Raw genomic sequence first — 13,015 nt, 5'->3', positions numbered from 1 at the left:
TAACAGGGAGGATAAGTAAATTATTGAACTGGATAGTTACCTAATTTTAAGAGGTTCATTGACAGAAATAAAACTGCACTAGCTTTAGATCTAGTTAAAACTAAACTACACCTGTACACAGGCTTTCACCAAGTTAACCTCCTGTGCAAGTATTTTATGTAATCTATCTTAATTGTGCAACTGAGCTACAGCAGTGGCAGTTACAGCTGTGAAACTCTCTTAATCCTTAAGTAAGCCACAGAAATGTTTCAGCTTTCAGACAGAATTACAGTAGCTCCAGGCCAGAAGTGTTTACAATCCTGCATTATTTATTAGTTTGAGGTAGTGCTGAACACATGAGAGTCTAAGGAAGGGGTGGGAGTAAAATGATATTTTGAAATCTGGTGCCTGAGTATTCCACCAGGATGTGTGACTTGGTAAAGATGAAAACACTAACCAGGCACACACACCTGTGCACAGGCATAAAGTTTCAAAGACCACAGAGTTTTAAAGGAAAATCCATAGCCAACTTCCAGTTCAAAAATTATATTAAATATAAAATAACCAATTAATGCATTTACAGAAAAATTAAACCAATATGAAAGTAACCACTTTCATACAGTTTGCAAAAAAGGAAAGATTAAGTTAAGGCACAGTGAGTAATACAGTATTTCATACAAAGAAGGCAGTGAGAGTATTTGTTATGCAACAAATAGTAGGAAAAGGAAGTAAAAAAAACCAAACTGACATTAATTTATTGGAAGAAAAGCAAAGTATCCTTCAGCTGTCAAAGTATTACTCAAGCTATCTGATGTTTTCTTTCTTTGATGCTATATGAACTCCTAACAAGCTGATTTTCTGTGTATTCCCTTGGTGTTGAATCAAGCTCTCCCTTGCAGACATCCAGGGCAAAGGAGTGATTTTACACTGTGGTCAGCATCCTCTGTCTTACAATTCACAAAAGGCAAAGAATGGAGTATCAAAGCAGATGGACTAGAGCTGATGATTGAATCTTCCTCCTTCGATTTTCTGTAGTACTGGAGAGCTACAGACAGATGAGAGGAAGCATTTGTGCTGTACAGGACATTAGTTCAGGCAGAGGGTCATCTGAAATACATAATTAATTCCAGAAACTAAGAGCCAAGGTACCTGGCCTGTGGTGTTACATCAGGCTCCTCAGTTGGCACTGGAAGCAAGGCCAGGGACATGTCATGATACCCAACAACCCAATTTTATTAAGGATTATTTTAAATTTTTTTTTATAAATCTCAAAGACAGAAGTAATGTTCTACATGGTAAATAGTGCAGGTTCTCTGCTCCTTTACCTACAACAGTTGTCCACAGAAAATGACTGAGGCAATGACACCTGATTGTTGCAAAGTAAACTATTCACCTTTTACAAGCTACAGGTACAGTCACTGCAGTAAAACAGCTTAATTGGTATTAGATGTGGAGCTGCACTTCATTTAGACAAAAATAGAAATTTCTGGTTTTGTAAGTGCAGTATCACAACACATAGTTATTTAAGAGAAGGAAAGAGTCCCAAGTTTGGTTTTGTTGTTTCTAGTTATGTATGTGTTCTGTGCTAATAGGATGAAAATTATCTGCAGTGGCACATCCCTTACTGGCAATTTAACATTCAACACACAATTTCTTTAGGTTACTCAAGTACACAGACTTGTGTAATCAATGTCCAAAAAAGTTCACAGTTCTAGACTGGTACTACATAGAGTGTACCATGCACTTGATATCATTTAGCAAGACTCTAGTTTCTTTTCCAGACCACTGAGAGCATGCATTCAAGCATGGGTCTCTTAATTCTTGGGCTTGAGAACATCCTAGACTGATGTTAGTTCTGAACTTTGCTACAACAGCACTGGATGGAGCAGCTGAGCACTATTGGCCTCCAAGAGTGCTGGTACTTGTTAGTAAGTTCTTAAGGATGCTTATAGCCTCCTGGAAGTTGGGATTTTTTTTACTTAATTAACAAAAAGTCAGTGGACCCTTTAATTAACATTAAATCTAACATTATTCTTTTGTGTTAACAACAGAAAAAATACATGCATACAACAGTGACAATAAATAGGGGGAATAAGACTGTTATAATTACCTTTGAGTTACAGGATATTAATTCCTATTAATCTATTCATAGAGAGCCAAGTTGCAAACAATGTGCAAATCAGGTTTTTAGAAGTAGGAAACAGCACTGCCTCTGCAATTCACAGGTGTTAGAGACACAGCAATTCAAAGAAAAGACATTTCTACTTACTTTCCACAGAAATTAGCTCACACATTCAATTTTAGACCAAATGTTTGTAGTGCAATTTTCATTTTAACTGAAGTGCCAATTTGGCAGAATGCCTCAGCCTTTATTAGGCAGACTGACTGAACAGACATTGCCTAGCTCTCTCCTGATCAATAAGAATGGTAGGAGTTGTATTTCACTGAACAAGCATGATCCTATTTTTCCTGTTTATAGGCAGATTGTGACACCTGACAGTTCTTATTTCCTACATTATACAGAGCTTTACACTTAAGGAGGGACAGGAACTACATCTTGTTTGTTTTCCGCAGTGGGTGGGCAATCTTCCTCATTTTCAAAGTTTACGTTCACAAATGAAGAGCATGCTGTTGCTCCAGGCTGGTCTGTCTGGACAGGAGCTTCAGCTTGTGGCTTGTTCTGCTGTTCCTGATGCTGCCTTTCTGCTTCTTCTGACATCTTGTTTTCCTGTTCCTCCTCTTCTGCCTAGAAAGAGATAACCAGATTCATATGCTACTATTTACCACTCAGATTAAGGCTTTCCATAAGTTACAAGGTAAGGACATTTGTTCCACTAGAAAATAGTCACTAGTTGATCATAAGATAAGATACATTCCAGAATTCCACTCCCATTTTGGAAAAAAAAAATCCCCAATAGTGAAGGATTAAACTGTGTTAAACACAGAAAAAAGACACATATCTAAATAAGCAGTTTTAGTTAACAGCAATAGTGATAGGTCTACCTCCTCTAAAGTTTTTTCAGCTCTTAATTAAAAAAAAAAAAGTAATAAAGCTTTAAATATGTTTTCAATCTCTTCTAAAGGAAGATTATTAAGGGTTAGGTTATTTTGCCCAAAGCACTGGCTATTTATCAGTATTGGTAACCTCGTGTTCAATTTACCCTTGAGACTGTGTTGAACAAGTTTTAGAGTTGTAAAGTGTATTGCTAGCAGCAATACCCCTTTTTCAGTGTTCAGCAGCTGTCCATCCAACTTTCTCACAGTGTTGACTTAAAGAGTGCATGGTACAAGAGAAACAGAGCAGAGGTCAGCACCCACCCGTTTCTAAGACTGACGAGCTGGAGAGAAAAGGCTGACGGATAAGAAAGCATTAACCATGCATCAAATGAAAACTGGAGGCAAGCTGAAATTGAGGGTCTAAAGCTTCATTTTAATGCTAGAATACAAATTTTATTTTTTAGAGTACCAGGAAGGACAAGTGGGAGAGAAGGAGTGCAAGAACCCTAGCTCCCACACATACCTCTCTCTTCATTCTGTAATACTCATCAATGGCATATTGGTATTTTGGTGTGCTTATTCCCAGAACAGATGCAATCTTTTCCCCCAGGAAATCACACACTAAAAAATAAAGGGAGGTTTACATAGGATTAGTATCTAGAAGAGAATTCTTGTACGACGTTTTAGTATAAAAATTATCACCATCTTTCCTGAATGGTTTTCTCTAGTCCTACTTCACTCACAAAATACCACAAAAACCTGTGAGGTTAATCTCCTATTAGCTGAATATACTAATAATTGCTCTTTAGGATAAAGAATGAGCAAAAGGAGAAGAACATGAAATTCAGTGAAAATATATATGGTGATAGGGTTTGAATTCTTCTAGCTTCAGCTTTGGGTCTAAGTTTGTTTTGCTAGGAATCAGTTAAAGGGTAAGCCTTGAGCTGAACTTCAGCTGAAAATAAAGTTAGACAAAAGTACATGGGTACCAACTGTACTGGCAGTTCAATCTGGTGGTGCTAGCAAACAGACAGGATTTACTGACATAAGCATACCTCAAGTCAGTTTTAACAATGTTCGGTGTTGCATACTAACAGATTAATAAAATATTTGTTTCAGCTGTCTCAATTTCCAAGCTGTAGGCTGCATTCAGTGTACATTCAGTGCTACTTTGCTAAAACACATAGGGCGCAGTCAGAAGTAGGGAGCAGAGGTAAGCTTGTGTCAGTCAGTTTCTTTACCATGGTGATGGCTGCAGATAACACTGGTGGAGTAAAGGCAAGCAAGAAGTCAAATATTCTGCACTTCTAATTGTAAATCTGCCCCAAGGATGCAAATGACTTATTCATCTTCAGGGAAAAAAAACAGAAGTCAGTCACTGACTGCTTCAATGAACATTCAGAAAAATGAACTCTATAGATATCCTGGCATCCTGAGTCCTCTGCAAAAGACCAGTTCAAATTACAGAGGTAGGAGCCAAAACTGAAATGCAAAGAAGAAAGGACTGATCTTCAAATTCATAAAGGACTTCTAAAAAAGGAAAAGCAGTATCTACCCTTGCATATGAAGAACAGATGCATCAAGGAATATAATTACACTGTACATTAGAGAAAAGGCATTTCTAAAAATAAGGATAGGTTAACTAATACAAAGACTGCCAAAAAATATAAAAAGATTCAAAATTATATGTACAATGACAGAAACTCCATAATATTTGTGGAAGAAACCCAATAAAGATACTTTACCTTGGAAAGAACACAGACTATGACAAGCATTTCTAAAACTTGGCAAAATTTTAAGAGGTCCATGAGTCAAATAAATGTCTGTGCAGTACCCTTGACAACAGTCCTGTTTATTTTGTAACCTCAGAAGTTCACAGTATGGCATGCAACCAGATGTGTTCTTGGGATACATTCTCATTGTCTTCAGAAAAACTGTCAGTTTAGTTACACCAGCCAGCATTCTTTACAGGTAACATCACACAAAATGGTTCCATACAAAATCTAATAGAAAACTGATTTGTTCCCTTGCCAACATCAATCTATCTCCATATGAAGAAAAAGAGGGAAAAGTGTTCATCAAAAGAGTACTTTCTGTTCATTCCTCCATGCAAGAGTAGTTTATTAAAAGTAACAAAAATAATTTTAAAAGTGCCTAAGGCAGGAGAGTACATCTCCACAGACTAAATACAGTTCAATTCGTACTTCTGAAAAAGCAACAAGTAGAAACCAAAGATGATTTACAGTCTGTCAACGTGACTTTCAGTATTCCCCTTCTGGTTTACCCAAGAATTAAATAAAGCAATACCTGATAAGGTGGATGTGGCAACTCGCAGCATGTGAAACCACAAGTAGGGCCCCCATGTGAGTGTTGTCTGCAGGAACAAGAGCAGTGTGAGTATGTACAGCTGTGTGGCCATGGCACAAAACAACACATGCAGAACTGAAAATGGCTGGCGAAGAAAGACCTGCAATGTTTTCTGTTTTCCAGCTACTACCATGTTTTTGCTTTAAAATAAGTATAGACCAGGCAAGTGAAGCAAAGTATCACCATAAGATATAACCATGGTTTACCTCTGGGAAAATTTCTTGCTTTTTGTTTCCTACTTCCAGACTTGGGAAATGACAAGCAGCCAACTAAATTCTCAGCTAGAAAAAGCTTTCCACAACGTTCTGCATTCCATCAGGCCAAGAGGAGAAGTGAGGTAACAAAGTAGTCCCTCATTACAATAATGACTGAACTGCAAAAGACTGTTTAAAAACAAACCAATCCTTCGAACATCTGAGGGAGAGGCTGCTTTAAAACATTTACAACCAAACAGGAATTATCCCTTGAAATCACACCTGGAAAACAAAGCCAGGAGCCCTGAGTTGGGGGGAGTTACAGCAGCTCTGAGGGAGCGATGGAGCCGAGCAAAGCAAAGCCAAGCAAAGTGAACCACGAGGAACACAATGGGAATAAACAGGGCTCAGCTGGGGCCACCTCAAACATTTGCATGTGAGTGAGGAAGTTTCTGTGAGGAGCCTGCACACCAGGGCACACAACATGGGACACAAACATGAGGAACTGGAGATCTGTGTGCAGCTGCAGGGGTAGGATCTCATCAGGATCCCAGGGATGCAGTGAATGCACCGAGTGCTGCTGTGGAGGGATACAGGCTGCTCAGGAAAGGCTGGCCAGGAAGACAAAGAAAAGGAACTGCTCTTTGCATGACTGCTGCTACAGCAAAAATACTGCAGCCTCCACACGAACTGATACATAGATACATACACAGTAAATTAAAGATTTATAATTAATTATAAAATAATGGGTGTGCACAGGCTATGCTTTTCATCGAGGGAAGAGACTGTATCTGTTAAAAAAAACCCAAACCAAACCGTGTAATAAAAAGGAAAAGGGGAAAAGTAGATTACAAGCAAATGGGGAAAAATTGTAGGCTTTCCCATTTGTGAAAAGGCAAATTCAACTTTGACAGTGAACTAAAATATGTTTATAGTTAACAGGCTGTTGTGTTCAGGTGAGCTCTTTGATCCATATTTCCCCTCAGAAAATATCTCTGTAGAAGTACCTTTCTTCTGGAAAGTAGCAATTTAAAGTGTTAGCTTTTGTTAAGTAAAACACATGAGCTCTACTCAGTTATGTAAGTATTTATAACTTACTACTAAGAACTGTTTGGTAGTAACCTGTTTCTATGCTCTTATTTAACAGATATGTGTACAGGAACAACCAATATTATTTTAAATAATACAGCTACAGAAACTACCTGGTATAGCCTCAGTATATATGTACTCAAGCACTAGGCTTTGGTGCTTTCCAAGCATCATCTCTACAAATCAGTGCAGCAAGAAATTGTCTGTCAAGCCACAAACTCAAGTTGGGCAGGCTGACAAAAGGCCAGATGCTATATATTTTTGGCAGTGGATGTGGAAAATGTCCTGCCAAGGGAAAAGTGTAAGCAAAACCGGCTGCTATCCAACTTACACAAAAGCACCTCCAGCTCATTGATTATGTGCTCAGTTGGCAGAAAGGCTAACGAGGAGTTTGTTCAGTTGAAGAAGTCAAAAAAAGTGCTGGAAAAGCTTGTTGCCACAGGTGCAAATAATGGCACTGACAGGGCTCTGCACAATCCTTCATGATGAGGGGACAGGGTTAGAAAGCATTCATGCAGGGCACAGGACAAACAAGGGCCTGCTGTGTGCTGTAAGAAAGAACTTACAAGAGCCCCCATAATATTTCAGAGAGAAAGGACAAGCTGAGCTTCAACGTGACAGAAGTAAGTCAGACCCAGAACATTCTAACAAGTTTGTGGTAACACAAACGTGGGTAACAGCTGAGGCTCAGCAGACACAGAGGTTCTACTGCTACTCTTCCCCCACCACAGCTAAAAATCAGTTTGGTACACTGGAAGCACTTCTAAGTTCAGCTTTGTGGGAGCCTCTGCTTTCTGACAAAGCCCAACCAGACATTTCCTCATCCCTGACAAGCAAGGCTTTGCCAGACTCCTCAGTTCAAAAAGTAACTTTCTTTCCAGCATCTCAAAAGGCAATATAAAACCATGAGAGAGGCTACTTCACAGGAAATGAACAGGAGAAAGGAATGGTTTGGAGAAAAACCACCAGGAACAAGGCAGCACATCCAAGGCATCACCTTTTTCCACATATTCCCCCTTTATCTCTCCAGGGTAAATTTGGGTGCCTTCCCAGAGCACCTCGGAGAGGGAAGCACAAACGGCTGATGTCAGGCAAGAACTGGTACTGGGGAAACTGGAGCCATTCAAGTGACATGAACAGGGCTCTTAAGCAATGGCTCAGTACAAATTAATCAAATTAATCCTTGTCAGTGAAGTAGCTTTAATACACTGAGCTGGAAAGTAGAAAATCATACCCAAGTCAGGTCCTGCAGAACCACATACCCAGACACTGCATGTCAGCTTCCTCTGGCCAGCCAGAGAAGCCTTCATCTTCAGTCTTTAATCAACTCAAGGATGCAGTAATATTGTATTTCTTGACAGGAAACAAGGGACAGTATGAAACACATACACTGTTTATAGTATTGCTCCTGCAATCACTCTCTTTAGTAGATGTTTCTACAATGTTTAATTATATTACTCAACTATCCTGACTTTATTTTGTTGTCAAAATGAAAACCATAATGGTTTTGACAACTGATTTTTAAATTACAAAAAATCTTAATGTATTATTTTAATTTAAATAGGAAGGCACATAATGGATAAAATCACTAATAAAACCAAGGGGCCTCTGGTTCAATAACAGAACAGGATTTTGTTTCCTAGTGTGGGACTGCTGAAGGGAGCACACATGTTCTCTTGAATTTCTGAATGCACCATGTTCCTAAACAATCCACATACGTATTTATGTTTGGCAGATTTCAGCCCTAATAACACTTAAACTTTCAAAGGTATGTAGGGTTTCTCTTCATCAGAGAAAATGGCAAAATGAGAAAAATAATAATATCCTGATTTAGGAAAAACTAAATCCTGTATTTAATAGTTAATATAAACCACCAAATACATACTTTTTCATTTTTTACAGTGCCAAGATAAAGTTTAAATTAATTTGTTAATTAGTTTAATCAATGACTTTTCAATGCTATAATAGGTTCTTTTGTGTAAGACCATGAAAAACTTGGCATCTAAGACAAGCCAGTGAAAACAAGATCAGGAACACACGTACCATACTCCATATCAAGAGCTTCTACCACATTATGAGTTACTTGGTCAGTGACTTTTTCTCCTTCATCCTCAAATTCTTAAAAGAAAACCAGAGTTCGATGGTCCTCAAGAGAGAAATTTTTGCTATTTGAAGTTAAGGCCCGTTTAACTACAGGATATCAAAATAACCTTCCTGCAAGGATGTGTTTCAATCTTTCTGAGCACTGAAGGTTAATAAAATCAAATCCCTCCTGGAGCTTTGTTGCAGATGTCTTCTTAGGATGGATTCCAAAGTTGTCACACCAAAGTCATGCTGCTCACAGTTCCTCTGTGCAGACTCACACTCCACCTTCTGCCCACTCATCTAACAGGTGAACGCAGCAAAGAGTTTACACCAATAAATAGAAGGATCATCTTCTTAATTAATACAAAATAAAGTTCTGGTGGACAAAACCAAAAGAAAAAATATATATAGAGTGCAAACGTCTACATTTTAGGACAAAATAATCAAAAACACATCTATACTATTAAAGCATTTGAATTCCAGTGTGAGAACATTCAGATATTACTGAATGCTATTATCTAAAAAATAATATCCAGTGTTCTGGATTAAAAAACACAAAGCACAATAGAATGGGCACCCCAGTCCAACAATGTTAATGAACTGAGTGCTGACCTAATGAAGCTCTAGAAGTTCTTTCAAAGAAAATTTAAAACCCAGCTCTTTTTGAGAATTGTTTTGTTGGGAGTAACAGGAATCCACCACACCAAGTGCTCTGGTTATGGTATTACCAGGATATATACATATCACTTTGCTTAGTAAGAAACACATTGGCACTGTCTGCTTAGCTGTAAAACACAATTAAACCAAGGTACTTACTGAAGACATTTCTTTACAACACAGCAAAATATTTGTTTCCCTTAAACTCATTCAAAAACTGCCAGGAGGCTAATACCAGCAGAGCTTTGATATTTCATGAAGGAAAGTTTCTATTCAAAATACTGAATGTGCTTTTTCTGAAAATAAACTGGTCCAGAAACAGCTATTACCTGAAACATACTTTTTTGTATCCCAACTGAGATAACAAGTTTTAGACATGCTGGTCTCAGCAAACTGACTATTTAATTGCTTTTATAGAAATCCTACAAAAAAAAAACCAAACCATTTTAAAAGCAGCTGTTGGCTAAAACACCAAAGCTCAGCTTGGACTAACATTTCTTCAATTGTCTGGCTCAGCTGGGATACACAAAGCATGCAGGAGATAAAGTAAGCCTCACATAATGGCAACCCCTGCTCTAATCAACTTCATTCTGTCCGAGGTAAAAAGCAATACATAATAAGGCATATAGTGCTCCACAATAAACTACCCTGGTTTGGGGGTGCTTTTATTAAAAAAATGTATTCAAAATTAAGGACTTAATAAACTATAAAAGGAGAATAACGCAATCTTAACTCCACCATACAATATGGGTTTTGGTACTCAGAAAAGAAATCTGTGTTGGGAAAGGAGGGGAACAATCATGCAGCATTCCTGGCTGCTGTGCACACTTGAGGGCTCTTTAGTTAAGTGTGCATGTGCACAGCAGCATGCATGTCTCTGTCCCCACAACACCTACACCAAGGCTTGTGAGCCTTCTGCCACTGCATCACCATGGAACTCTGCTACTGTCAGGAAATGGCACAAAAAATACACACATCTTGTTCCCTGATCATTGTAATTGGGAACAAAAATCTCTCAGACTTCCACAGATATCTGACATGACTGCCTAGTGGGGAAGAGACCTCACTCTGAAGACACCTGAACATTACCATAACAGTCAGTAAGTTCACAGTTCCTGCCTTGATTTGAGAAGATCCTTAAGGAGGAAAAACCCACCCTAGTACCCAGCAAGGCAGCTTAACATCTCACTCCTTGTTTGTGATTACAGTGCAGTTCTTTTCCCACTATATACTTTGTGTGTATTTAATGCTGATAATATCGCACCTGCTATCAAGCTACTGCTATTTTTTTTTGTTGTATACAATAACTGCCTGCCAAGAAAGAGGGCAATGCCATCCATGTAAAATGCATTGCAATAGCTTCACCTATTGGTGGAACCCCCAATCCCACCTGAATTCCCACAATCTCACTGGAGCTTAGTCCTCAACCCACCTTTTTTCTTCTTCAGGACAAACTAATTTTACAGAGGGGAAGAGAGGTACTGCTTGGCAGTCAAAGCAAACCTCTTATGGTCCACCAGTTCTTCAGAAGAGCACAAGCAGAAAGTCAAAATCTTCAGTCCCTTCAAGAAAGCCAAGCTCTCCCAGGATGGATACACATACTAAAAAATACAGGGTCCACTACTCTAGAGTAAATAGAAAGCTTCAATCACAACATTTCTTAATTATGGATTCCCAAACAAGGGTGCAGGAGTGTCAGGTAGAAAGCAGGGCGCTGTTGTCCATGCATGCAAGGCCTCTTCTCTGAAGTGTGGGAGCAAGCATCTCCACAGCAGTGCCTGCCTCCATTCACAGGCTGAGCAACATCCATCAACACAAATGAACATTACTTACATGGACTAGGCAGGTCCTTCAAAATCTGGTATTTATGTATCATGAATTACACAAGTCTTCCTTTATTTCTGCGAGTCATCTGTTTCTTTCCCTCCTTTACTCTTTTAATTATATAAAATTGTTGTTATGGTGACCCAAAATTACAGGTTTAAGTCTTCAGTGTCAACAAACATAAGGAAAAAATGTCTCCTTTGCAAATTTTTTTTTTAAGCAACAGTATAAATCAAGGTATCTACTTGTATCAACACAGCAAGCATTATTAGAAGGGAAATGCAGGAGAAGACAAACTATAACTGTGAAGAAATTAAACCCATTTCTAATTAATAAGGCTACTTTAATGGAAGTGAACTCCAGGACAAAACTTCCCAGTAATACTTTTCACAGATTTCCGAGTCTGTTAAGCCAATCAAATTATTAGAATTTATAATACTAAAGACTGTATCATATTTGTGACACAAAAAATTAAGTATAAAATGTTTATAGCTGCCCAGTAAACCAGAAGTAATTATTTATCAAGTAAAATACCTACAGGATCCACAGGTGGCAACAGGTCTTTTTTCTCTTGTTCATCTTCCTCTTCATCTGTGCTATATTCTTCCATTGTTTCTCCACTTGCAAAATGAATAACCCTCCTTGGAATTTTCTTTTTCTTTCCTATGACACCCAGCTCCACATTCTCAAAGCCACTTTCTCCCTTTGAAAGTTGCTATAAAGGAAAAAAAAAATCATTATTTCAAGTGCATGCTTCTAGAACTGGAAAGTTCCCCCTTAACAAACTTCATGAGATATTTAAAATATCTTAGATTAATTAGCATTTACAGTGGACACTTATTAGAGCTTGCCTGTAGATAAAAGACTGAAACATTCTTGTTTGCAGATATGTAAAAACCAATCCCTTCTCTAAAAGTAACAAACAGGTTTCTTCCGGGGGGGTCATGTTTCATTAAATAATTGGATAAGCACAGAAATATCAATATTTATGGAATAAATATTTAATATTTATTGTTGGGTTTGGAATGAATATCTAATGAAATTAATCAAGTAGTTCATAGGCTGTAGCTGCCTCCTTGCAAGTCCAGACAGACACCTCTAGCACAGAAGAGAACTGAATAACCAAGCAGCCAGGCTCAAGCCTTAAAAAGATGCACGGAGGAATCTGCCTCTGTGGGCCTTCATCAGCAGCCATGAGTAGTGCAAGGGACCAGGGTAAAAGGACAACACTTGGTTTTGTGGCTAAGAACATACAAAGTGAGAAGTCTGGCTGTGTCCTCCAACTGCTGAATGCTACAATGCAGCCTTTGGGTCACAAGAATTAAGAATACATACTTCTAGTTCAGAAGCCTGTCAATAAACCCTTAGGCTAGTCACTCCTGCAGGCAGAGAATTTTACAAAGGTTTTGTATTGCAGCTATCAAAACAGAGCCTTCATCTTGGTAGAGCTTTTAGATGCTGCTGCATCAAATGCACAAAACTGTGCTGGAAACATTTCTGTCATATAGAGAAGGCCAGAGAGGTTAGGAAATGCCAACCACACGTTTTTAATGTACCATGAAAGTTTTTAAAAATGCATGAGCTCATGTAATTTGAAACTGTATCACAAGGAATGACAGGCACAGTGTGTGCAGAATCCAGGTTGCATAAAATGCATTCCAGTTTCCAGCTTCTTCCCTACACAAACCTAATGATCTCCACAGAGCGCAGTTCAAAATTATAAATAAAAACACACATTTTAACAGCTGTAAGACATCCCTTTATCACTGCAAGTGCAGCATCACCATCCTCATCCTCATGCTAGATTACACAACACAGCTTTG

At 38.4% G+C, this 13,015-nt stretch overlaps 1 protein-coding gene across 1 annotated transcript in view; it reads right to left on the bottom strand.

Moving 5' to 3' along the window:
• Positions 1-509: 509 nt before the first annotated feature.
• Positions 510-13,015, bottom strand: part of LOC131085089 (signal recognition particle subunit SRP54) — a 34,709-nt gene continuing 22,203 nt past the window's right edge. The window contains exons 16-17 of the mRNA XM_058026916.1: positions 3,500-3,597; positions 510-2,725 (exon numbers count right to left, since the gene is read on the bottom strand). Of these exons, the coding sequence (XP_057882899.1) occupies positions 2,513-2,725; positions 3,500-3,597 (311 nt within the window). The 3' untranslated portion in view covers positions 510-2,512. The remainder of the gene's footprint in view (positions 2,726-3,499; positions 3,598-13,015) is intronic.

This window comes from Melospiza georgiana, chromosome 6, assembly GCF_028018845.1.
Source record: "Melospiza georgiana isolate bMelGeo1 chromosome 6, bMelGeo1.pri, whole genome shotgun sequence".
Lineage (NCBI taxonomy): Eukaryota > Metazoa > Chordata > Aves > Passeriformes > Passerellidae > Melospiza > Melospiza georgiana.
This window is presented reverse-complemented; position numbering and strand designations above follow the sequence as displayed.